Here is a 22503-nt window from a genome sequence, read left to right as displayed (position 1 = left end):
ATCATTGTCTGTGCAGAGCTGCTATGGGAATGAAAGAACATATATTGAATCCCTGGTGCAAGGCCTGGCACACAGCAAGAGCTCTTACCATTGTTAATCCTCCCCACCTTTTCTCACCAAGATAACACTTCTAGCTGTGTGACCTTAGACAAGTGTCCCGACCTCTCTGATTAACTTTTTCATCTGCAAAGTGAGGATAATGTGTGCTCCCTCAGAGTGCTTGTGAGAATCAGTGGGTGAAAAGTGCTCAGAAATTGCTAGGTCGTACTGCAAAAGAGTCCTTGGCATCAGCACAAAGCAGTGGCAGGTGGAGTGAGCGCCCTTGGTGAGTCGCAGACAGGCCTTGGCTAGTTTTTGAGAGAGCTGTTGGAGGTACCTGTGGCCATGGCTAAGCTCCAAGTGATGAGACAGCAGGCCCAGGGGAGCTGCCTCTCCCACCTCGCCCCTGTGGCACGATCCTGGGCCTCTTCCTCTACCCCTCCCAGGCTTTCAGCTCAGAGTCCTGGCCAGGCGTCATCCTCCTGATTCACTCAAGCTCGGCCAGCACTTCCACAAACTGGAGTCTGTCCCTTTAAGCCAGACACCTGAGGCTGCCAGGAACTTGTGAAGGTTCCTTGGAATCCCAGGAAGATGGCAGAGTTGGTTTTCCACAGCTGGGCTGAGGAAGCGAGGTAGGTAGCAGGCTGGCAGCTGCCCTGGGAAATGAGTGACTGCTCTGGTCTAGGTCTCTGTGTGGGAAATCACTTCCTTTTGTGGTCCTGGGATTCTAAGGCCCAGAATCAGGAAGGGAGGGTGACACGCTGGATGCCTACATACAATATCCATCACAGTGACGGCTCCCAGCTGCTCTTTACGTACTGTGACCTAGCACCTCTTCCAAGCCCCAGTGAAGCCCCTGGAGGCTCTAAGCACTGCAAGATCTTAGTGCCCCAGGGACAATAAGTCCCTGCCCCCCAGCAACATGGAATTACAAATACAAACTACACTGAACTCTAAAATGCAGACAAATAATTCCAAGGCCTGCCTGTAATCCCAGCGCTTTGGGAAGCTGAGGTGGGAGGATCTCGTGATCTCTTGAGGCCAGGTATTCGAGACCCACCTGGGCACTACTGTAAGACCCCCATCTCTACAAAAAAATTTAAGAATTAGCCAGGTGTGAAAAAAAATTAACCAGGCATGGGGGCATGCGCCTGTGGTCCCAGCTACTTGGGAGGCTGAGATGGGAGGATAGCTTGAAGCCAGGAAGTCGAGGTATAGTGAGCTATGATAGCGCCACTGCACTCTAGCCTGGCTGACAGAGTTCTGTCACACACACACAAAAAAATTCAACAAAATCCAGACTTTTCTTGCGTTGACTACTTCAACACTGCTTTTCATCTGTTCCTTTTTTTTTGAGACAGGGTCTTGCTCTGTCACCCAGGTGGAGTGCAGTGGCACCATCACTGCTCACTGCAGCCTCGACCTCCCAGACTCTAGTAATCCTCCCACCTCAGCCTCCCGAGTAGCTGGCGTGCACCACCATGCACAGCTAATTTATTTTAGATTTTTTGGTAGAGACAAGGGCTCACTATGTTGCCCAGGCTGGTCTCAAACTCCTGGCCTCAAGTGATCCTCCTGCTTCCGACTCCCAAAGTCCTGGGATTACAGGTGTGAGCTACCGTGTGATTAATAGATCACCACCTATTAATAATAATCAATTAATTATTGGAGTCTTTTTTTTTTTTTTGAGATAGAGTCTTGCTCTGTCACCCAGGCTGGAGTGCAGTGGGTGCCATTTCAGCTCACTGCAACCTCTGCCTCCCAGGTTCAAGTGATTCACCCACCTCAGCCTCCCAAGTAGCTGAGACTACAGGTGTGCGCCACCACGCCCAGCTAATTTTTGTATTTTTAGTAGAGATGGGGTGTTGGGAGCCGAAAGGGCCAAAGGGATTGTGACCAACTCAGCATTCTGCTGAAGGCTATATGATCAAACAGCCACCTGTTTATCACGAATGCAGGATGTGGGCAAAGTCCCACATCCTTGGCACTGGGCTCCCTGAAGTTATCTACTGAGAAAATTAGCACCTATTGTTCAAAGGATGCAGTCTCACAAGCCTGCTGTAAACCGAACTGCTGATTGACAATTACCTGACATACCTGACAATCACCCTCCCTTTCTCGCTATCTCGTTTGCCTACTACATACAGAGGGCTGTGTAAAGTTCAGGGCCCTTGTCCACTAGAGGCAAGGTGCTCCCTGACCCCTTCTTCCAGATATACTCTTTTGTCTCTTGTCTTTTATTCCCACGTTTGCCTGGCTTTGTTCAGTCCCCCTAGGTCCGTGCGGGCTACAATGGGGTTTCACCATGTTGGCCAGGCTGGTCTCGAACTCCTGGCCTCAAGTGATCTGCCCACCTCGGCCTCCCAAAGTGCTGGGATTACAGGCGTGAGCCACCATGCCTGGCAATTATTGGAGTCTTTAAAAACACAGTCATGGGCCTTGTTTGCTGGTACCTCCAGCACATGCTCACTGTATCCACAGGAGAGCCAGATTCGAAACATCAATATCAGAACAAACTTAGGAGATAAGGTGTCTTTCAGACGAGGGCACGGAGGCTCTGTCTGGGAGGTTGAGGGACTTGCCCAAAGCCATGCCGTCAGTAAGATGGCAGAGCTGACATGACTGACACCCCCTCCTTCTGGGCAGTTTGTGTCCTGTGGGCTCAGTCTGGTTTAAGACCACAGATTTGACTTAGACTGTCAGCACACACAAGCCAGTGTCACCATTTATTTCCTGCGGGTGTCTTTGGGCAAATCCATTTTCCCTTCTCTGTAAAGTGGAAACTATTTTTTTTCTTTTTCTTTTTCTTTTTTTTTTTGAGACAGAGTCTCTCTCTGTCACCCAGGCTAGAACGCAGTGGTGCCATTTTGGCTCACTGCAACCTCCGCCTCCCAGGTTCAAGCAATTCTCCTGCCTCAGCCTTCTGAGTAGCTGGGAATTCAGGTGCACACCACCACGCCTGGCTAATTTTTGTATTTTTGGTAGAGACGGGGTTTCACCATGTTGGCCAGGCTGGTCTTGAACTCCTGATCTCAAGTGATCTGCCTGCCTCGGCCTCCCAAAGTACTGGGATTACAAGTGTGAGCCCTCAGGCCCGGCCTTCTTTTTTTTTTTTTTTTTTTTTTTTTTTGAGTCAGCGTCTAGCTCTGTCGCCCAGGCTGGAGTGCTGGAGTGCGGTGGTGAGATCACGATTCACCGCCCTGAACCCCTTGGCTCAAGTGGTCCTCCCACCTTGGTCTCTCAAAGTGCTGGAATTACCAGCATGCCTAGGCGCCTGGCCAGGTGAAAACATTAGTCACTCGTGCTCCGGGAAGGTTGTCAGGCAGCGCTGAGCAGTAATGTGTCCTACTCACCTGCTGTTTATACAGCAGGCCTCTTCTAAGAACTTTACCTGTTTCAGCTCACTGAATCCTCACAACACCCATTGTACAGAAGAGGAAACTGAGGCAGCGAGTGGTTAAGTGACTTCTCCGAGGTCACACAGCTAGGAAATGGTGGCAACAGTAAGAGCCCACGAAGAGCTGCGGTTGGTAGTTCATTCTGGACAGCCCTCCCGTGAACCGTCCCTGTACTGGCACTTGTTGCTGGGGACCGTCGCTGTCCTCTCCCTCCCCGGGCCAGGTGTGTCCTGGAGGGCAGGGAAGCGTCTTGGCACGCGGGTGCGCGCCGCCCCCTCGGCCTCCTGGGCTCCCTGAACCTCGCAGGACCCCGGAAGCCGGCAACTTCGAGCCCCGCCCCAGCTCCGGGCCGCGGGGGCGCATCGCGGGCGTCGGGCGGGGCGGCCCAGCGGGTAAAAGCTGCGCGGCCGCGGGCTCGGCACTCACGGCTCTGATGGCTCCGACGGCACTGATGGCCATGGCGCGTTCGAACCTCCCGCTGGCGCTGGGCCTGGCCCTGGTCGCATTCTGCCTCCTGGCGCTGCCCCGCGACGCCCGGGCCCGGCCGCAGGAGCGCATGGTCGGAGAACTCCGGGACCTGTCGCCCGACGACCCGCAGGTGCAGAAGGCGGCGCAGGCGGCCGTGGCCAGCTACAACATGGGCAGCAACAGCCTCTACTACTTCCGAGACACGCACATCATCAAGGCGCAGAGCCAGGTGCGGCGGGCGGGGTGCTGGGAGGGGACACCCGGCCCAGATGGCGGAGACCACAGGCGCTGCCCGGGCGTGCATGAAGGGGGCCTAAAAGCGCAATCGGGATATTTTCATGCAATATTTTAAAAATCGAATTAATGCTGAAACTCCACGATGGACAACCATCTAAATTTCAAGGAAAGACATAATTAAACCCTGTATTGCACTACCTGCTTTCCTGGCTTGCCTGGTCCTAGTCTGCCCTGATGGGGTGGATCGGGGAGGAGGGAAGGCAGGTGGGGACAGTGGGCAGCTCCCTAGATGGGGCATGTCTGATGTCTGCCAAGGCTGCTGGTGGGGCTCAGCCTCCAGGCCTCTCCACCCTCCATCCCCATCAGAACTTCCCCCACCCCCCACCCCGGGTCTGAATCATCCCCTCTCCCTCTCTCCCCACCTGAGTGCCTGGGGGCAACAGGAGAATATATCAAGAGGTGAGAAGTGAGGATCAAGGGTCAAGACCCCTGACCTGCCCCTACCCTATGTCCCCAGCTGGTGGCCGGCATCAAGTACTTCCTGACGATGGAGATGGGGAGCACAGACTGCCGCAAGACCAGGGTCACTGGAGACCACGTAGACCTCACCACTTGCCCCCTGGCGGCAGGGGCGCAGCAGGAGGTAACAGCTGGGCTCCTCCAGCCCCAGCCCTCCCCAGAGCCTCAGGCACTCGGGTTGTCCATCCTGAACTGGTTTGGCTGGACGCGTAGATGTCTAGATGTCTGGCTGAACCTGTCGTCCTTCTGGATGAGTCAGCCTCTGGGCCAAGATGGGGTGCAGAAAGGAAGCTGGGGCTTCCCTCGGGAATGGGGAAGTTGGCTACCAAGATCTGGAGTCTCGCCCCAGACATGTGGCTTGACATCCGTTGGGTCAGTGATTGTCCCTCTCTTGGCCTGGAGTGGCCTGGCAGGCAGAGGGCTGGCTGTTGGGAGGAGACAGGTCGAGGCTGGGCTCACCCCTCCTTCTCCCCCATATTCTCTCTACAGAAGCTGCGCTGTGACTTTGAGGTCCTTGTGGTACCCTGGCAGAACTCCTCTCAGCTCCTAAAGCACAACTGTGTACAGATGTGATAAAGCACAACTGTGTGCAGATGTGATAAAGCACAACTGTGTGCAGATGTGATAAGTCCCCGAGGGCGAAGGCCATTGGGTTTGGGGCCGTGGTGGAGGGCACTTCAGGTCCATGGGCCATATCTGTCACAATAAATGGCCAGTGCTGCTTCTCGCATTGGTTTCTTCCAAGTGCTTTGCTTCTGCCCCCATCCCCCACTCCGACTTCTGGCAGCTCCCAGCTCCCCAGCCCAAGCTGAGAGGTCACCCTGCCACCTGCAGCAGAGCTGCTGCTGTCCCAGCCCAGACAGTGCTGAAGGTGCAGGGCTGAGCCTCCAAATGTGGAGCCCCCCAAACAACCCAGCATCACAGGCGTAGAGGAACAAACCTTAGAGCCCCCACACACAGCCAGAGACTCCCAATATTCTCAGAGGTCAGGGGTGGGGGCAGACTCACAGAGGAGGGGCGATGGCCTGAGATAAGAACAGGGCCGGCTGCCTGGGAGCACTCTGAGGAGGAGTCTGTGCTCTGCTCCTGCTCAGCCCCAGGTGGAGCTCATGGGTGGCATGGGGGGCTTCAACCAGGCAGTGTCCTCACCCAGGACACTGAGCTCCCAGCCTATAAAGATTCCTCCACCTGCGTGTGGCCCAATGATGGCAGAGTCCCTGCAGGCCAAGAGAGCACGAGGGCTAGGACAGCGCCTCTCAGTCCACACTATGGGCTCCACACCACAAGGACGCCTCTCATGCCTTGCCCTGGGCAAGACACCTGAAAGGGGCTAGACTGGGAGCCGTAGAGGGACAGAGCTTGTCTATCGCCCACAGGAGGGGTGAGGGGACAGATTCAATGTAATGTCATTTAAACAAAACAGCATTGCGGCCGGGCTCATGCCTGTAATCCCAGCACTTTGGGAGGCTGAGGAGGGCAGATCACGAAGTCAGCAGATCGAGACCATCCTGGGTAACACGGTGGAAACCCGTCTCTACTAAAAATACAAAAAATTAGCTGGGCGTAGTGGCGGGCGCCTGTAGTCCCACCTACTCGGGAGGCTGGGGCAAGAGAATGGCGTGAACCCAGGAGGTGGAGCTTGCAGTGAGCCGAGATGTTGCCACTGCACTCCAGCCTGGGCGACAGAGCCAGACTCCGTCTCAAAAAAAAAAAAAAAAAAAACCAGCCTGGACAACATGGTGAAACCCCATCTCAACCAAGAATACAAAAATTATCTGGGTGTGGTGGCAGGTGCCTATAATCTCAGCTACTCAGGAAGCTGAGGTAGGAGAATCACTTGAATCCAGGAGGCAGAGGTTGCAGTGAGCCGAGATTGTGCCAATGCACTCCAGTCTGGGAGACAGAGCGAGACTCCATCTCAAAAAGATTAAAAATAAAAAAAGAAGAAGAAAACAGCATTGCAACATTTGCACATCTGAATTTGTGGCTGCAATTCATACCCCCCATACATATACACACGCACACACCCAAAGCACAACACACCAGACAAACCCACACAGACACCCACAGCACACACTCAGATGCTGGCAGATATCACATGCATACCCAGAGAAATACAGCCTAGCAACTCATGAGCACAGAAGCAACACACCCTAGAGAAACAACCTGGAGATGTACACACAAAACTCAGACACAACCCAAGGACCCACATGCCACACCCAGAGGTTCCTCAGATGCACAAGCACACACCCACACTTGGGATATGGGCCTTGGGGGTGCTAGGTATCGGCACCATCAGGCCCAGGCAGGCAGCACTGCAGTGGCTGCGGAGAGCATCCCACGGCCCTTCCTTTCTGACAAGGCCTCACACCCTGCTTGTGCCTGCCTGGTCCCCTGCCCAAGGCTGGGGCCTAATAAGCAGCAGCCCCAGCTCCCAGGCCCTGCCGTCGGCCTTCGGAGGCCAGATTGGGGTAGAGACGGGGAAACGGGAAGTAGACCCTGGGTCCCACCTGGGAGTGAGCAGCTGAGGGGTGGCATTTGACAGGAGCTGGGGACCCAGGAGACGACATCCAGCCCTGCTTCTGCTCAAGGTTGTCAGATGTGGCAGCTCAGACAGCCCAGGGTGTGTATGGGGCCTGCTGCTTGGAAGGGCTCCCATGTCCACCAAGCAGGGACTCCCAGCATGGGGCAGGCACAGGGTGGGTGGCAGGAAATGCCTGCTGAATGAATGTGTGAGGTGGTGAAGAGAAGTAAGGCCCAGAGACGCCTGCCCGGTGACCTCTCCGCCCCTGGAATCTGTGCCTGAATCCCAGATGGCATTTCCTCCGCATAGTCTATTCCTGGGCCCTGGGCCAGCCAGTGCCTTCCGCCAGACCAGGGAGGAGAGGTGCTTCTTCTGTCCTGGGACCCTGGAAGCTCCAGCACTGACTGGTCTGGCCCAGAGATGGGAGGGTTGGCAAAAAACTATTGCCCTTCAGCTCCAGCTCCTGACTCCCTCCAGCCTGAACTGCACCCTGGATTTGCCTCTACTAGAGGTGAGATGGCTGTTGTAGATAATGGAAAACCCTCCACTCAAGGAGAGACCCCTGGGGCCAGGGTGAGGCTTGAACTTAACTCAGTGATAGGTCTCCAGCACCCAGCATAGGCCAGTGTCCCACTGTCACCCCCAGTCATGGGGACAGGGGCTCTGGACATCCAGCCTAGGCTCAGGCTATCAGTCTGGGAGGTCATCTAAGTCCTAGAGCAGGCAGTGGGGCGCAGCCTTCAGCCTTATTCCCTGCTTCCCTCTCCCAGCAGCAGGGTCCTCCACACATCCCTGCCCGCCCCTTGCCCTGAGGCCAGAAGGACTTGAGCAGCCCCGACTCCACCTCCCCTCAGTGGGGCTCTAGAGTCTGACCCCAGAAAGGGCAGGATATGGCAATGACCTCTGACCTCTGGGTTCATGATATCCCCATCTGGTTGGTGCTCTTCTACTGGAGCTGAGGGTCCTGGCGGGACTGAGTTCCTGGGCTCTGAGTCCCCATTCCTAGAGCCCATTGGGTCCCCAGGCCTTGGTAACCCTGGGGTGTTCAGGCCTATTCTTTTTCTCCCCACTCTTGGGCCAGATGGGCCTTCCTCCCCAAAGCAGGGTTACTGCCTCCTCGGCCCTCCCGGCACTGCCGGCACCTGAGCTCAGCCCACGTTCTGCCTCATCCCTCCAGCTGCTGCTAATGCGCTGCTGGGCTGAGCTAGCATGCGGGCCCCGGTAGGGCTGGAGGAGATCCGAGAGCAGCCCCTGTCACATGCAACACTGGCGCACACTCGTTTGTGCTGTGCACCAATTCCTTTCCCTGCGCCTTGGCCTAGCCAGTGAGGACATGGAGCCTCCTGGGGTTTAAAAACTCTGTTGGGGCCCCTGCTCTGCAGGGCCCGGACAATCATTCCAGCAGATCTGGGGACCCGTCCCAGTGCACCCAGGTGGGCAGACTGCCAGGGGCTGAAGTCTGTATCTGGTGTCCTCCTGGGTTCAATTCCTGAAGTCCTCTTCTCCAGCCTGCAGGGGTTAGTGGGGCACGGGTGGGTGAATGAGCCAGACTCTGCCCTCCGCAATTCCCATGGGAGTTACTCGGAGCCATTTCTAGCTACAAGCCCCTGGGGTTCCCCTCGCCGGCCCCTTCCCGCTCCTGCCTGGTTCACCTCAAATGTGGTGTCCACAATCTCATCGATGACGGCTGCCTGGGAGCGGAACTTCTGCTGCTCCTGCTCCACGCTTGCCACCAGCTGCAGGTAATGGAACAGGAGCTCCTGCTGCCTGCGGGTGGGCGGCGGGTCACAGAGACAGGGGCTGGGCTGACCTGCTGGCTGGGCCTACTGGACCCCAGAACCACCCAGAGGCTCTTCTTGCCTGCCTCCTCCCCACAAAATTTATATGACTGCAGACCTCCATTTCCAGGAGGTCTCCTTTTCCAGATACGAGAAAGCGCCCAAGTCTGCCTGTAGCGCAGAGGCTTCTGGGTTTAATAGTTCATCTTCCTAACCACCCATCCCTCCACCCACCCATTTGTCTGCCCCATTCCTCCCCATACGCCCACTCAACCATCCGCCCATCCATCCACCCACCTCCTTATCCAGTCACTCACCCATCCAGCCCTCCAGCCACTCACAACTCACCTCCTCCTCCATCCACCTGCTCTTCCCTGTAGCCACCCCCCACCCACCCATTGACACCTTCACCATGCTGTGTAGTCAGTCACCCACCTGTCCCTCCACCCACTTATCCGCCCACCGCATTACCCATTGTCCCATTCACACCCGCCCCGCCATCTTGTCAACCCATTCATCAAGGAACACTGGAAACAATGAACACAGCAAGGTGCTCTGAGGAGATGGAGATGAACGAGAGACAGCTTGCCCTCAGAGCCAGACAGCTGCTGACACTTTGAGGCGTGAAGTTGGGTTCTGAAGGGCCCAGAGGAGGGAAACCTTGCCCGATGCTGGAGGCCTGGAAAGACTTCTGGAGGCAGCGTCAATGAGCTGAGTTTGAAAGATAAGTGAGAGGCCAGGCGCGGTGGCTCATGCCTGTAATCCCAATACTTTGGGAGGTCGAGGCAGGTGGATCATTTGAGGTCAGGAGTTCGAGACCAGCCTGGCCAACATGGTGAAACCCTGTCTCTACTAAAAAAATACACACACACACACAAATAGCCGGGTGTGGTGACATACACCTGTAATCCCAGCTACTCGGGAGGGTGAGGTGGGAGAATCGCTTGAACCCAGGAGGCGGAGGTTGCAGTGAGCCTAGATTGTGCCACTGCACTCCAGCCTGGGTGACAGAGTGAGACCCTGTCTCAAAAAAAAAAAAAAAAAAGAAAAAAAGAGAAAGATACATGAGGGTTTACCAGGCTTGGGCAGGGCTCCTGGTGCTCCAAGGCCTGGTTCCCCAGAGATCCTTCTCATGGGGACAGCATGAGTCCCCAAATGTCCTGGCCCAGCTGGCCACTCAAGTGGACAGGAATGGAGGTTGAGCATCTGACTTCCAGGCCTTGATCTAAGCTGTTCCTCCAACTGCCTCATTATCCCTCCACTTGGCTGAAGTCTACTCATTCTCCATGGCCCAACACAGGTCTTCAGAGGTGGGGTCCTCATGGGCAGGGGCTGAATCTGTGTCCTCTTTGAGTCCCTGGAGCCCTCACAGGGCCCAGACTTGACAAACGTTGGGGATGGTTCTGGGGTGAAGGAATGGGTGGAGTCCCTGCTGCTGCGATTAGCCAGGTGGCACACACACCTCTGGATGTGCAGAAGCCACCCAGGGTCTCCTCGTGGCACCCACAGGCTCATCCACAAGCCTCAGCGCTCCATCCCCTTCTAGAGGGGCAGGCAATGTCCCTTTCCCTCCCAGCCCTCCAGCCAGGCCCCCAGGCCTCACCCTCAGACCCCCGGCCTCGCTCCCTTCCTGTCTCCTCACTTCTCAGTCATGGTCCCAAACTTTTTCTCGATGAGCCGCTTCAGCATGGTGCCTTCACTCGCCACCTCTTTGGGCTCTGGACGTAGAGAAAGAAGGGTGAGGTCAAGGCCTGGATTTGGAGAGGAGGCAGAGGAACCCTATGTGTCAGGAAGATAAGGGCTAACGGAGTTTCTGGCCAGGCTGCTCCAGGAGGTTGCTTATCTGGGCGTGCAGCACGATGCAGTTCCCGTTGTTTGTTTGCCCATCTAGCACCCACCTCACTTCTGGAAGAAGTGCCCCAATTTTCTTGAGGAACAAATCACTTCTACCCCCTTTCAGTACATGTCCTTTGGCTGAGGTTAGCCCCACCCCCAGCTTCAGGGATACCCCCTTTCAGTCCATGTCCTCTGGCTGAAGTTAGCCCCACCCCCCAGCCTCAAGGACAGGTAACTTAGGCCTAGCCAATTAGAACACTTTTTTTTTCTTTTTTTTTTTTTGAGACGGAGTCTCACTCTGCCGCCCAGGCTGGAGTGCAGTGGCACAACCTCGGCTCACTGCAACCTCTGCCTCCCGGGTTCAAGTGATTCTCCCGCCTCAGGCTCTGGAGTAGCTGTGATTACAGGTGCCCACCACCATGCCCAGCTAATTTTTCTATTTTTAGTAGAGACAGGGTTTCACCATGTTGGCCAGGCTGGTCTTGAACTACTGACCTCAGGTGATCCGCCCGCCTCGGCCTCCCAAAGTGCTGGGATTACAGGCGTAAGCCACCGTGCCCGGCCCCAAGTAGGTCTTTTAAGATTTGACCAGCACAGTCAGACATGGTGGCTCACGCCTGTAATCTCAGCACTTTGGGAGGCTGAGGTGGGAGGATCATCTGAGGTCAGGAGTTCAAGTTTGAAACCAGCCTGGCCAACATGGTGAAACCCCATCTCTACTAAAAAAAAAAATATATATTGGCGAGTGTGCTGGCGCATGCCTGCAGTTTCAGCTACTCAGGAGGCTGAGATGGAAGGACTGCTTGAGCCTAGGAAGCATAGGTTGCAGTGAGCAGAGATTGCAGCACCACACTCCAGCCTGTGTGACAGAGCAAGACTCTATCTCAAAAAAAAAAAAGATTTGACAAGCAGTTTAACTGGCTTTGGGAGGATTGTTCTAGAGTCCTCTGGACTAAAGTCCTCCTGAGTCTCAAATTCTAAAACTATAAAACTGAGTCTGGAATTCTGTGACTGTGGAAGGAGGTTAGGGGGAGGGAGAGACTGGCCCCCACTGAGGACGGACAGGTGGGGCCAGGGCGGGCCAGGCCCGTACCTGCGGCTCTGAGCTCCGTTAGTGAGTCTTCCAGCAGCTTCTCTTGGATCCGGGCGGCCCTCTGGGAAGAAGAGGCCTCAGATCTGCCAGAGTCCCCGGTCTGCTCAACCCTGGAGGCCCCTGGCCTCGCTCCTCCAGCTTCCTGATCTGGTCCACCTGTCCCACCCCACTCGGTACCTCCTGCTTCGCTTTCTCGAGGCCTTTGAACAGCGCCGTCTGGAAGCTATCCACCAGGACAGTAATCACCAGGCTGGGGAGAGGGACAGGGGTGTGCCCTCAGCGAGGAGGCCAGAGGAGAGGGGCACCCTATACTTCTTGTGGGTTCAGCGTGGCATGACCAGGGTGAGAGGGCTGGGGTAAGGGTCCCAGGGGAGAGGAGGAAGCGCGGGTGGTGCTGGGCAGCAGAGCAGGGGCGAGTCCTCACTTGAGGAAGATGAAGTACTGGATGATGATATAAATTATGAGGATGGGAATGATGTACCAGGCGCCTAGGGGGAGCAGGCCAGAGGGCACAGTCAGGCTGTGCTCACCACCCCCAACCATGACCCGCTCCCTTCCCACACCCCGACATGCAGGCATCAGAAGCCCCACTTTGCCAATGGGGTCACTGAGCCCTGGCCGGTCCACCCCGCCAATCTCCGGCCCTCCCTGCAGCCTGGGGCCTGCCCTACCCTGGGCACGGCTGTCCAGGTAGATGAGGGACCAGTCATCCAGCGTGAGCAAGGTGAAGAGGGTGAAGATGGTGGTGAAGATGTTCTGGAAGCGCTTGGGGTCAGATTTTCGGAACAGTGCCCGGAGGACCGCGGAGAAGAGGACTGGCTGTTCAGGGCCAAACTCAGCTCTCGGGTGCTATCCCTGCCCCAGTGCCCCTTATCCTGCCCCATCCCTGCTCCCTGCACCCCTTTCACCGCAGCCCCTCAGGCCCCCACCCCAGCCCCTGCAGCACCAGGATACAGAGGCAGGTAAACATGAGGATGAGGATGGCTGCGATGGATGGCAAGGACTGGCCCAGGATCCCTGTCACTTCCTGGACGCTGGTCAGGAAACTGTGGGCAGAAGGAGCAGGGGCTGATTCACCGGTGGGGGGCGGGGGTGTGTGTCTGTGCCCAGCAGCCACAGCTGGCGCTGAAGGCAGGAGGCTCCTGACTTGTTGGTGACTTGGGTGAGTCCTGGCCCCTCTCTGGAGAAATGAAGGGGCTGATTCCAGTGCATGGCAGGAGGCAGAAGCAGGCTGGGGTCAGCAGCCTCCTGTGCCCCCATCCCTTGAGCAGGTCACAGTGGATTTCTTGGGGGCCCTGGTCTGTGTCCCCTCTTCCTTTGGAGTCCCCACCCCAGGTGGGAGCCGTGGCCACCGACCTGAGCCTCCGCAGGACCCGGATTGCCCTCAGGGCCCGCAAGCTCTTGAAGACCTTGAGGATCCGGAAGAGGCTTTGGTGGTAGATGGCGAAGGAGTGGGTCTGCATCAGCAAGAAGTCCAGCATGGCCATGGCCATAATGAAGAAGTCTGAGGGCACGGGGTGCCTGAGCCTGGCGGGCTCCCAACACCAGCACCCCCTTCCCCATCCTTCTCTCATCCCGAGCCTCCCCCAGACTAAACACACACAGCCTGGCCCCGGCCCCACCCACCCAAATTGTTCCAGAAGTCATAGAAGTACGAGAGGCCCAGGGCGATGATCTTGAGCAGGGCTTCCACCACGTAGATGCAGAAGAATATGGAGTCCAAGGCCATGAAGTACCAATCTGCAGGGACACAGGGGTGCGCTCAGAGCTGTCCCCAGCACCCAGTGCCCTCTCTCTCCTCAGCATGAGCCTCACACAAGCCCGGATTCCCAGGCTCTCCCCAGCTCTGCCTAAGCAGGTGCGCGACTTCACTACTGCTGTGTCTTAGTTTTCTTGTCTTTAAAATTGGGATAATTGTGTCCGGGAGCAGTGGCTCACACCTGTAATCACAGCACATTGGGAGGTTGAGGCGGGCAGATCACTGGAGGCCAGGAGTTCAAGACCAGCCTGGCCAACATGGTGAAACCCTATTTCTACCAAAAATACAAAAATTAGCCGGGTGTGGTGGCGGGCACCTGCAGTCCCAGCTACTTGGGAGGCTGAGGCAGGAGAAACACTTGAACCCGGGAGGCGGAGGTTGCAGTGATATCGCTCCACTGCACTCCAGCCTGGGCGACAGAGCGAGACTCCGTCTAAAATAAAATAAAATAAAATAAAATGGGGATAATTGAAGTCCACTTGATAGAGTTGTGAGCATTAAATGCATGAACACAAGCGAAGTGCTTAGAATGGAGCCTGAGACAGCGAGCCGGGCACCTCCTGTCCTTCACCCTGCTCCACGGCGTTGGAGGGCCCAGCCTTCCCCGGCCTTCCACCCTCGCCCCTCCAGGGCCTTCTCGGGCTCCCGGCCCTTCCGCGAAGCTCGGGCTCCAGGCGCCCGCCCGCCCTCAGCCGCACATTTGGAGCAGATGCGCCCCCTAGTGGCTGCGGCGCGAACAGCACCGCCTCCCGCCTAGCCGGTCCTTTTGTCTCGGGCCGGCCGACCTCAGCGGGGTCTTGCTGAGACGCTCTCTAACACTGGGCAAGGCCATCTACTTCCCAGGGGTGAGTATCAAGTGAGCTGAGTCCTATAAACCTCCCGGCACTGGATCAGGCCCACGGAGGTCCTGGAACAGCATTGGTGGCTTCTCCATGGGAACAGGACTCCCTGGCTCTTACCGCCCCGGATCTCGACTTCAGCGAAGGTCTGGGCCACCAGCATGACGGTGTTGAGGCAGACGATGAAGAAGATGAAAGTTTCAAAGGCCAGGGATTGGGTCAGGTTCCGGATCATTTCCCGGAAGCCCTGAATGAGGAAGGTTAGCTTTTCCCACAGCCACTGGAAGACATTGGTAGAGTGTCCCTTCTTGCGGGTCCGCTGGAGCCGGCCGGCTGAAAGGAACAGGGCCAGAAAGTCAAGTGTGTGCAAGGCGGGACACGAGGTCCCAGGCACCCTCCAGCCTGGCTCAGCGTCCATGGTCACTCCTGCCTGCTTGCCGGCCCTCTGCCTCCCGGGTTCAAGCAACTCTCGTGCCTCAGCCTCCCAAGTAGCTGGGACTACAGGTGCCTGCCACCACGCCCGGCTAATTTTTGTATTTTTGGTAGAAACAGGGTTTCACCATGTTGGCCAGGCTGGTCTCGAACTCCTGGCCTCCAGGGCTTCCACCACGTAGATGCAGAAGAATATGGAGTCCAAGGCCATTAAGTACCATTCTGCAGGGACACAGGGGTGCGCTCAGGGCTGTCCCCAGCACCCAGTGCCCTCTCTCTCCTCAGCATGAGCCTCACACAAGCCCGGATTCCCAGGCTCTCCCTGGCTCTGCGTAAGCAGCTGCGCGACTTCACTACTGCTCTGTGTCTCAGTTTTGTTGTCTTTAAAATGGGGATAATTGTGGCCGGAAGCAATGGCTCACACCTGTAATCGCAGCACTTTGGGAGGTTGAGGCAGGCGGATCACTGGAGGCCAGGAGTTTGAGACCAGCCTAGCCAACAAATCCCCAACAGGCTGGTCCTGTGCCTTCTGTGGCAGTGGCCAGCCTGTTGGGGATTTGGAGTTGGCTTCTGGGGATCCTGAGGGCTCCCGCTCCTATGCCTCCATGCCTTTCTTTGCTCCAATGGCAACTCACACATGGAAAACCCACCCTCCTCATCATCCCATCCTCTTGGTAAACTTATCCTCTCCCTTTCAGGTCCTGATGAAATGTTCCCTCTTCTGGGCTGCCTTTCCTGTCCCCATTTAATAACACACTTGCCCCTCTCTGCTTGTTCCTGAGACTATTGTCATATTTTGTTTGTTGTTGTTTTCTGAGATGGAGTCTCGCTCTGTTGCTCAGGCTGGAGTGCAGTATCGCGATCTTGGCTCACTAAAACCTCCGCCTCCCAGCTTCAAGTGATTCTCCTGCCTCACCCTCCTGTGTAGCTGGGATTGCAGGCACGCACCACCACACCTGGCTAATTTTTGTATTTTTTTTTTTGGTAGAGACAGGGTTTTGCCATATTGGCCTGGCTGGTCTCCAACTCCTGACCTCAAGCAATCTACCCACCTTGGACTCCCAAAGTGTTGGGATTACAGATGTGAGCCATCTCACCCGGCCTATTTGTTTGTTTTTTGTTTTTTTTTTCTACGGAGTCTTGCTCTGTCACCCCGGCGGGAGTGCAGTGGCACGATCTCGGCTCACTGCAACTTCTGCCTCCTGGGTTCAAGCGATTCTCCTGCCTCAGCCTCCCGAGTAGCTGGGATTACAGGAGCGCACCACCACGCCCAGCTAATTTTTGTATTTTTTTGGTAGAGACAGGATCTTGCCATGTTGGCCAGGCTGGTCTCGAACTCCTGACCTCAAGTGATCCGCCCGCCTCAGCCTCCCAAAGTGCTGAGATTACAGGCGTGAGTCACCGCGCCTGGCCTGTTGTCATGTTTATTGAACTACTAGGAAGAAAGTTTGGTGGAGTATGAGCTAAAGGCCATGGTCCTTCCTTGCCCTCCAATAAAGCCCTCATTCAGGCATTAGTTCCTAATCTCTGTCCTCAAGCAGCTCACAGGTGAGTGGAAGAAATCTGGACAGATAGGATCCACCGTGGTAAATGTTCTGAGGAGGGCAGGCCCTGAGCACAGGATGATCTGTGGTCGGCTAAGTGACCACCCCTAGTCTTGGGCCCCTCAAGGGCAGCGACTGTGTTGAATTTTTCCCTGTGCTGCCATGGCCCAGGCAGGCCACGCACTCACACTGGATGAGTATCAGTGTTTGACTGGTGGACATATGAATAAATAAGGCAGTGACTGAATGAACAAACACCTCATGGCCTAAAGAGGTGCATAATTCAAGGAATAAAAGATGGGACCATGAACAGTCAGGACAGTGAATAGCCAGTGGGGGACCTGTGCAGGAGGGTCGGGCCTTATGATCTGCCGAAGGACAGTGCGGGGCCGAGATCAGGTCTGGATCCTGCGCCAGGCAGCAGGAGTTGGCATGGGGGGCCCGGCAAAGACTCACTTTTGCGTTTCTGAAATTGCCCCTCTTCTTTGCGCCAGTCTTCTGAATCTTTGGTGGAGATATCCTGGGTATGGACTTTTTTGGACATCTGGGTGGCACGTGAATGGATTGTGCTGGAGGACCGAGTCATGCTGTGAGCCGAGCCCCGTGGGTGTGCCACGTGAGAGGGGAAGACTCCTGTACGAGAAGCAGCAGGGCCGGGGGCATCATGAATCAGGCTCCAGGACGTGTGTGGGATAGAGAGCTGGGAAGTGCTCTGGACGTAGTCCCTGTCCTGGTAGTCGCCATGGAGGTAACTGGAATGATACGCGCCGTGGTGGTCTCGGTGCTGATGGTGGTCTCGGTGCTGGTGGGTCCGGTGGTAGTGGTGCTGTGTGTGGTGGGGATGCTCGCCATGGTGGTACTCACTGGGGTGGTGATCACCTTGGTGGTGCTCGCTGTGATAGTCAGATAGCCCACGCTGGTAGGACCCCACAGAGGAATGAGGAGAAAGGGTCTCTCCGTGATGAGGAGACCTTCCATGCTGGTGGGCTTCATGATGATGGGACCAGTCATGGTGGTGGGCTTGGTGATGGTGGGGCCAGCCATGGTGGTGGGCTTCATGATGATGGGACCAGTCATGGTGGTGGGCTTGGTGATGGTGGGGCCAGCCATGGTGGTGGGCTTCATGATGATGGGACCAGTCATGGTGGTGGGCTTGGTGATGGTGGGACTCATCATGTTGGAGCCCGCTGTGGTGGGAAGCCTCGCTGTGGTGGAAGGACTCACTGTAGGGCCTGGGTCCATGGGGCAGGTAGGACCCACCATGGTGGGAAGCCTCGCTGTGGTGGGGCATGCCAGAGGAATAGTGGGATAAATTCTCACCGAGATGTAGGGGTCTGCCATGGTGAGACCCCCTATGGTAATGGGAGTCACTCTGCTGATGGAACCCACTGTATTGGGACCCATCATGATGCCTCCGGCCATCACGCTGGAGCTCATCATGGTAGTCCTCACCATAGGAATGGTGGGAGGGGACGGCGCCTTGAGAGGGAGCCAGGCCAAAGCCTATGGGGCCATGGGCTCTGCCATGATTCCGTGCCTCGCTGTGGTGGTGAGATTGGTGGACATGGGAGGACAAGGCTTGGTCGTGGAAGCCTCGGAACTCCGGAGGGTGGTGAGATCCACCACGTTGGTGGGGCATGCCGTGATGGTGCAACTCGTAATGGTGGAGAGCTCCGCTGTGGCCTGGCCTGTGGTGTGGGGGTGATGAGTGAGAGCGAAAGAACCTATCTGCATTATTGGTGTCTGCCTCATTCTGAGCCTTTTCAGGCACTGAGTTTTGATCCATGACTGTGCTGGGAACTCTGGAGCAAACAGAGCTCAAGACCTGGGCCCAACAGGCCCCGCCTGGATTTCCCTTCTTTCCTGAGCCGAGCTCAGTGCAGACTGTGGCACTGGGCTTCCAGAAAGGCCTGACTATTCTCGTGGAACTCTCCCCTCTGTGATGTCACCAGCAGGCCAGGGCCTCATTCCCAAGTGCCTCTTCCTGGGCTACAGTTCGGAATCAAGAATTACTATGTCAAACTCCTTCATTGTAAACGAGGAAACCGAGGTCAAGAAAAGGGAAGGACTGGACCAAGGTGACCCCACGGGTCACTGGCAAAGCTGGACAAAGAAGTCCATGGGGGCGCCATGGCTTCATCAGCTACTTTAGCCCTGTTGTTGGAAAGAAAATGGTCCAAGTGGTCCAGTCTCCAGTCCCATCTAGAGATCAGTTGGCTCTGGGGTGAAGACTGCCTGACTCCCTCATAAGTAGGTGTGTGACCTTGGGCTAGTTGCTGAACTTTCCCGTGCCTCAGTTTCTTCCTCTGTAAAATGGCAATAATAGTACCTAGCCCACAGGATCAAAAAAAGTTAAGATATGTCAGCCTTATATTAACAGCATAATACATGGTTTTTGTTGTTGTTGTTTGTTTCTTTCTTTGTTTGTTTTTGAGATGGAGTCTCGCTCTGTCGCCCAGGCTGGAGTGCAGTGGCACGATCTCGACTCACTGCAACCTCCGCCTCCCAGGTTCATGCCATTTTCCTGCTTCAGCCTCCAAGTAGCTGGGACTACAGGCGCCCACCACCACGCCCAGCTAACTTTTTCTATTTTTAGTAGAGATGGGGTTTCACCACGTTAGCCAGGATGGTCTTGATCTCCTGACCTCATGATCTGCCTGCCTCGCCCTTCCAAAGTGCTGGGATTACAGGCATGAGCCACCACGCCCGGCCCATGTTTTTTTTTTTTTTTTTTTTGAGACAGTCTCACTGTCACCCAGGCTGGAGTACAGTGGCACGATCTCCACTCACAGCAATCTCTGCCTCCCGAGTTCAAGTGATCCTCCTGCCTTAGCCCCCTGAGTAGCTGGGATTACAGGCACCCACCACCATACCCCACCCCGGCTATTTTTTTTTTTTTTTTTTTTGAGACAGAGTCTCACTCTGTCACTAGGCTGGAGTGCAGGGGTGCAATCTTGGCTCACTGCAATCTCTGCCTCCCAGGTTCAGGCAATTCTCCTGCCTCAGCTTTCCTAGTAGCTGGGACTACAGGTGTGCACCACACCCAGCTAATTTTTGTATTTTTAGTAGAGACGGGGTTTCACCATGTTGACGAGGCTGCTCTTGAACTCCTGACCTCAAATGATCCACCCATCTCGCGCTCCCTAAGTGCTGGGATTTCAGGTGTGAGCCACCATGCCTGGCCAATACATGTTAATTGGCATTATTATTCTCTTCTTGATCGTGGAAACCCCCTTTTAGGGTTATCACCAAAATAAAACTATCAGCCATGATTTATTGAGGACTGGTTCATACACATTTTGTTTTCTTTCTTTCTTTCTTTCTTTCTTTTTTTTTTTTTTTTTTTGAGACAGAGTCTTGCTCTGTCACCTAGGGTGGAGTGCAGTGGCATGGTCTCAGCTCACAGCAACCTCCACCTCCTGAATTCAAGCAATTCTCCCGCCTCAGTCTCCCAAGTAGCTGAAAGTACAGGTGTGCACCACTACGCCCAGCTAATTTCTTTTGTATTTTTAGTAGAGATGGGGTTTCACCCTGTTGGTCAGGCTGGTCTCGAACTCCTGACCTCAAACAATCTGCCCTCCTCGACATCCCAAAGTGCTTGGATTACAGGCGTGCGCCACCGTGCCCAGCCCATACACATTAAATTTAATCCTCACAATAGCCCCACATGGGAGATATTGTTTATCCCCATTTGACAGACAAAGGTGCTGTGGCTCAGAGAATATAAATGAGTTGCTTGATGAATGAAAACTTACCGTCAGTGCTATCTCACTCCAAGTCTGTATCTGCAACCTTTATGCTGTCCTGTCTTCCTCCTGGAATCCACTGCAGAGCTTGCCCTGTATGCTGAATTCATATGTGCACAGCGCAGCTCTTCTGGAAGCTTATGGGTCTCAGCTTCTTGAGTGCTTGGTCAGAGCCATGTCCATAGTGGCTACTGGGTTCCCAGTGATGAAAGAGGCATGGCTCCCGTTTTACGGAGCTCACTGTCTGTTGCCAGTAGCAGACAAAGAAACAATTTGTGTGGGCTGGGCATGGTGGCTCACACCTGTAATCCCAGCACTTTGGGAGGCTGAGGCGGGTGGATCGCCTGAGCTCAGGAGTTTGAGACCAGCCTGGGCAATATGGTGAAACGCTGTCTCTACTAAAATACAAAAAATTAGCTGGATGTGGTGGAGTGCGCCTGTAGTCCCAGCTGCTTGGGAACTTGGGAGGCTGAGGCACGAGAATTGCTTGAGCCCAGGAGGCGGAGGTTGCAGTGAGCCAAGATCACACCATTCCAACAAGAGCGAAACTCCGTCTCAAAAAAAAAAAAAAAAAAAAGAAAAAAAAAAGAAAGAAAGAAAGAAAAAAGAGAAGACTCTACCCTGAGAGAGAACAACAACCTCACATATTGACATGATCTCTGATACTGAACAGGTTTTTGTTTTTGTTTTCTTGATAATAAACTGAAAAATAACTTGCTCTTTTTTTTTTTTTTTGAGACAGAGTCTCCCTCTGTCGCCCAGGCTGGAGTGCAGTGGCGCGATCTCGGCTCACTGCAAACGCCGCCTCCTGGGTTCACGCCATTCTCCTGCCTCAGCCTCCCGAGTAGCTGGGACTACAGGTGCCTGCCACCATGCCCGGCTAATTTTTTGTATATTTAGTAGAGATGGGGTTTCGCCATGTTAGCCAGGATGGTCTTGAACTCCTGACCTCTTGATCCGCCCGCCTCAGCCTCCCAAAGTGCTGGGATTACAGGCGTGAGCCACTGCACCTGGCCACAACTTGATCTTTATCCTGGCTGATGAGTCAACTGATTTCACCAATAAAATGGTGAATGCTTATCACGCTATAGCACTAGTAAGATCTGTAAACGGTCAGCATGATCATCAAGAAAATGTTTCAGCTTTCCCAAACAAACAAAAAGCCAAGATAGATTTAATGTCATTTCATATCAGGAATCATCAAAAAGTCTGTCTTGGAAGAACTACCTTGGCATTTATACTGATGGTTCAAATCAATGGTTAGCTCCATAAGAATTTTTACTGTTCTTGGAAAAAAACAAAACCAACAAACAAAAACTTGATGTTGTCACAACACACTGCTTTCTTCACAGAGAGGCACTGGTGTCAGAAACTCTGGCAGATGAAAAGTAATGATGGAGCAAAACGTTTGCCTTTATTCAACAAAGACTCGCTCACTTGAAAATGTTTTAAAAACTGGCCAGGCAGGCTGGGCGCAGTGGCTCAAGCCTGTAATCCCAGCACTTTGGGAGGCAGAGGCAGGCGGATCAGAAGGTTAGGAGATCAAGACCATCCTGGCTAACATGGTGAAACCCCATCTCTACTAAAAATGCAAAAAATTAGCTGGGCGTGGTGGCGGGCGCCTGCAGTCCCAGTTACTTGGGAGGCTGAGGCAGGAGAATGGCATGAACCCGGGAGGCAGAGCTTGCAGTGAGCCGAGATGGCGCCACTGCACTTCAGCCTGGGTGACCGAGCGAGACTCCGTCTCAAAAAAATATATAAAATAAAATTAAAAAAATGTGGCCAGGCAGGCTGGGCGCGGTGGCTCACAACTGTAATCCCAGAACTTTGGGAGGCCGAGGCAGGCGGATCACTGGAGGTCAGGAGTTCGAGACCAGTCTGGCCAACATGGTGAAACCCCGTCTCTACTAAAAATACAAAAATTAGCTGGGTGTGGTGGCGGGCGCCTCTAATCCCAGCTACTTGGGAGGCCAAGGTGGGAGAATCGCTTGAACCCGGGAGGCGAAGATTGCAGTGAGCCGAGATGGTGCCACTGCACTCCAGCCTGGGCAACAGTGCTGGGATTACAGGCGTGAGCCACCAAGCGTGGCAACATATTTATTTTTAATTTTAAAAACTAAAAGAAAAGCCAGCATAGTGGCTCACGCCTGTAATCCTAGAACTTTGGGAGGCCGAGGCAGGTGAATCACTTGAGGCTAGTAATTCGAGACCAGCCTGGCCAACATAGCAAAACCCTAGCTCTACTAAAAATACAAAACCAAAAACAAAATGCAGCTGGGCATGGTGGTGGG

The 22503-nt window shown here is 54.8% G+C and overlaps 2 protein-coding genes across 4 annotated transcripts; one reads left to right on the top strand and one right to left on the bottom strand.

Annotated features, from left to right (window-relative positions):
* Positions 1–2780: 2780 nt before the first annotated feature.
* On the top strand, positions 2781–5391 carry CST6 (cystatin E/M). The gene is made up of 3 exons (XM_002821490.6): positions 2781–4134; positions 4660–4785; positions 5151–5391. The coding sequence occupies exons 1-3, from the start codon at positions 3871–3873 to the stop codon at positions 5232–5234; spliced, it is 474 nt and encodes a 157-aa protein (XP_002821536.4). The 5' UTR covers positions 2781–3870; the 3' UTR covers positions 5235–5391.
* Positions 5392–8529: 3138 nt separating this feature from the next.
* On the bottom strand, positions 8530–18436 carry CATSPER1 (cation channel sperm associated 1). 3 transcript variants are annotated; one of them, XR_008511559.1, is made up of 12 exons: positions 16923–18366; positions 14611–14823; positions 13519–13632; positions 13249–13396; positions 12847–12938; positions 12564–12707; positions 12317–12380; positions 12070–12142; positions 11893–11953; positions 10567–10681; positions 8838–8952; positions 8530–8694 (listed from the first exon to the last, which is right to left on the bottom strand). XR_008511559.1 is itself a non-coding variant. In XM_054525601.1 (12 exons), the coding sequence occupies exons 1-12, from the start codon at positions 18250–18252 to the stop codon at positions 8668–8670; spliced, it is 2457 nt and encodes an 818-aa protein (XP_054381576.1). In that variant the 5' UTR covers positions 18253–18436; the 3' UTR covers positions 8530–8667. The 3 variants fall into 3 exon arrangements, 1 of the variants encoding a protein (XP_054381576.1); XM_054525601.1 differs by having other exon boundaries at positions 10606–10681; positions 16923–18436; XR_010141692.1 differs by lacking the exons at positions 8530–8694; positions 8838–8952; positions 12317–12380 and having other exon boundaries at positions 10670–10681.
* Positions 18437–22503: the final 4067 nt, after the last annotated feature.

The sequence above is a fragment of the Pongo abelii genome, chromosome 9, assembly GCF_028885655.2.
Source record: "Pongo abelii isolate AG06213 chromosome 9, NHGRI_mPonAbe1-v2.0_pri, whole genome shotgun sequence".
NCBI classification, from domain to species: Eukaryota; Metazoa; Chordata; class Mammalia; order Primates; family Hominidae; genus Pongo; species Pongo abelii.
Note: the sequence above shows the minus strand (reverse complement) of the source record. Positions and strands in the feature narration are given on the sequence as shown.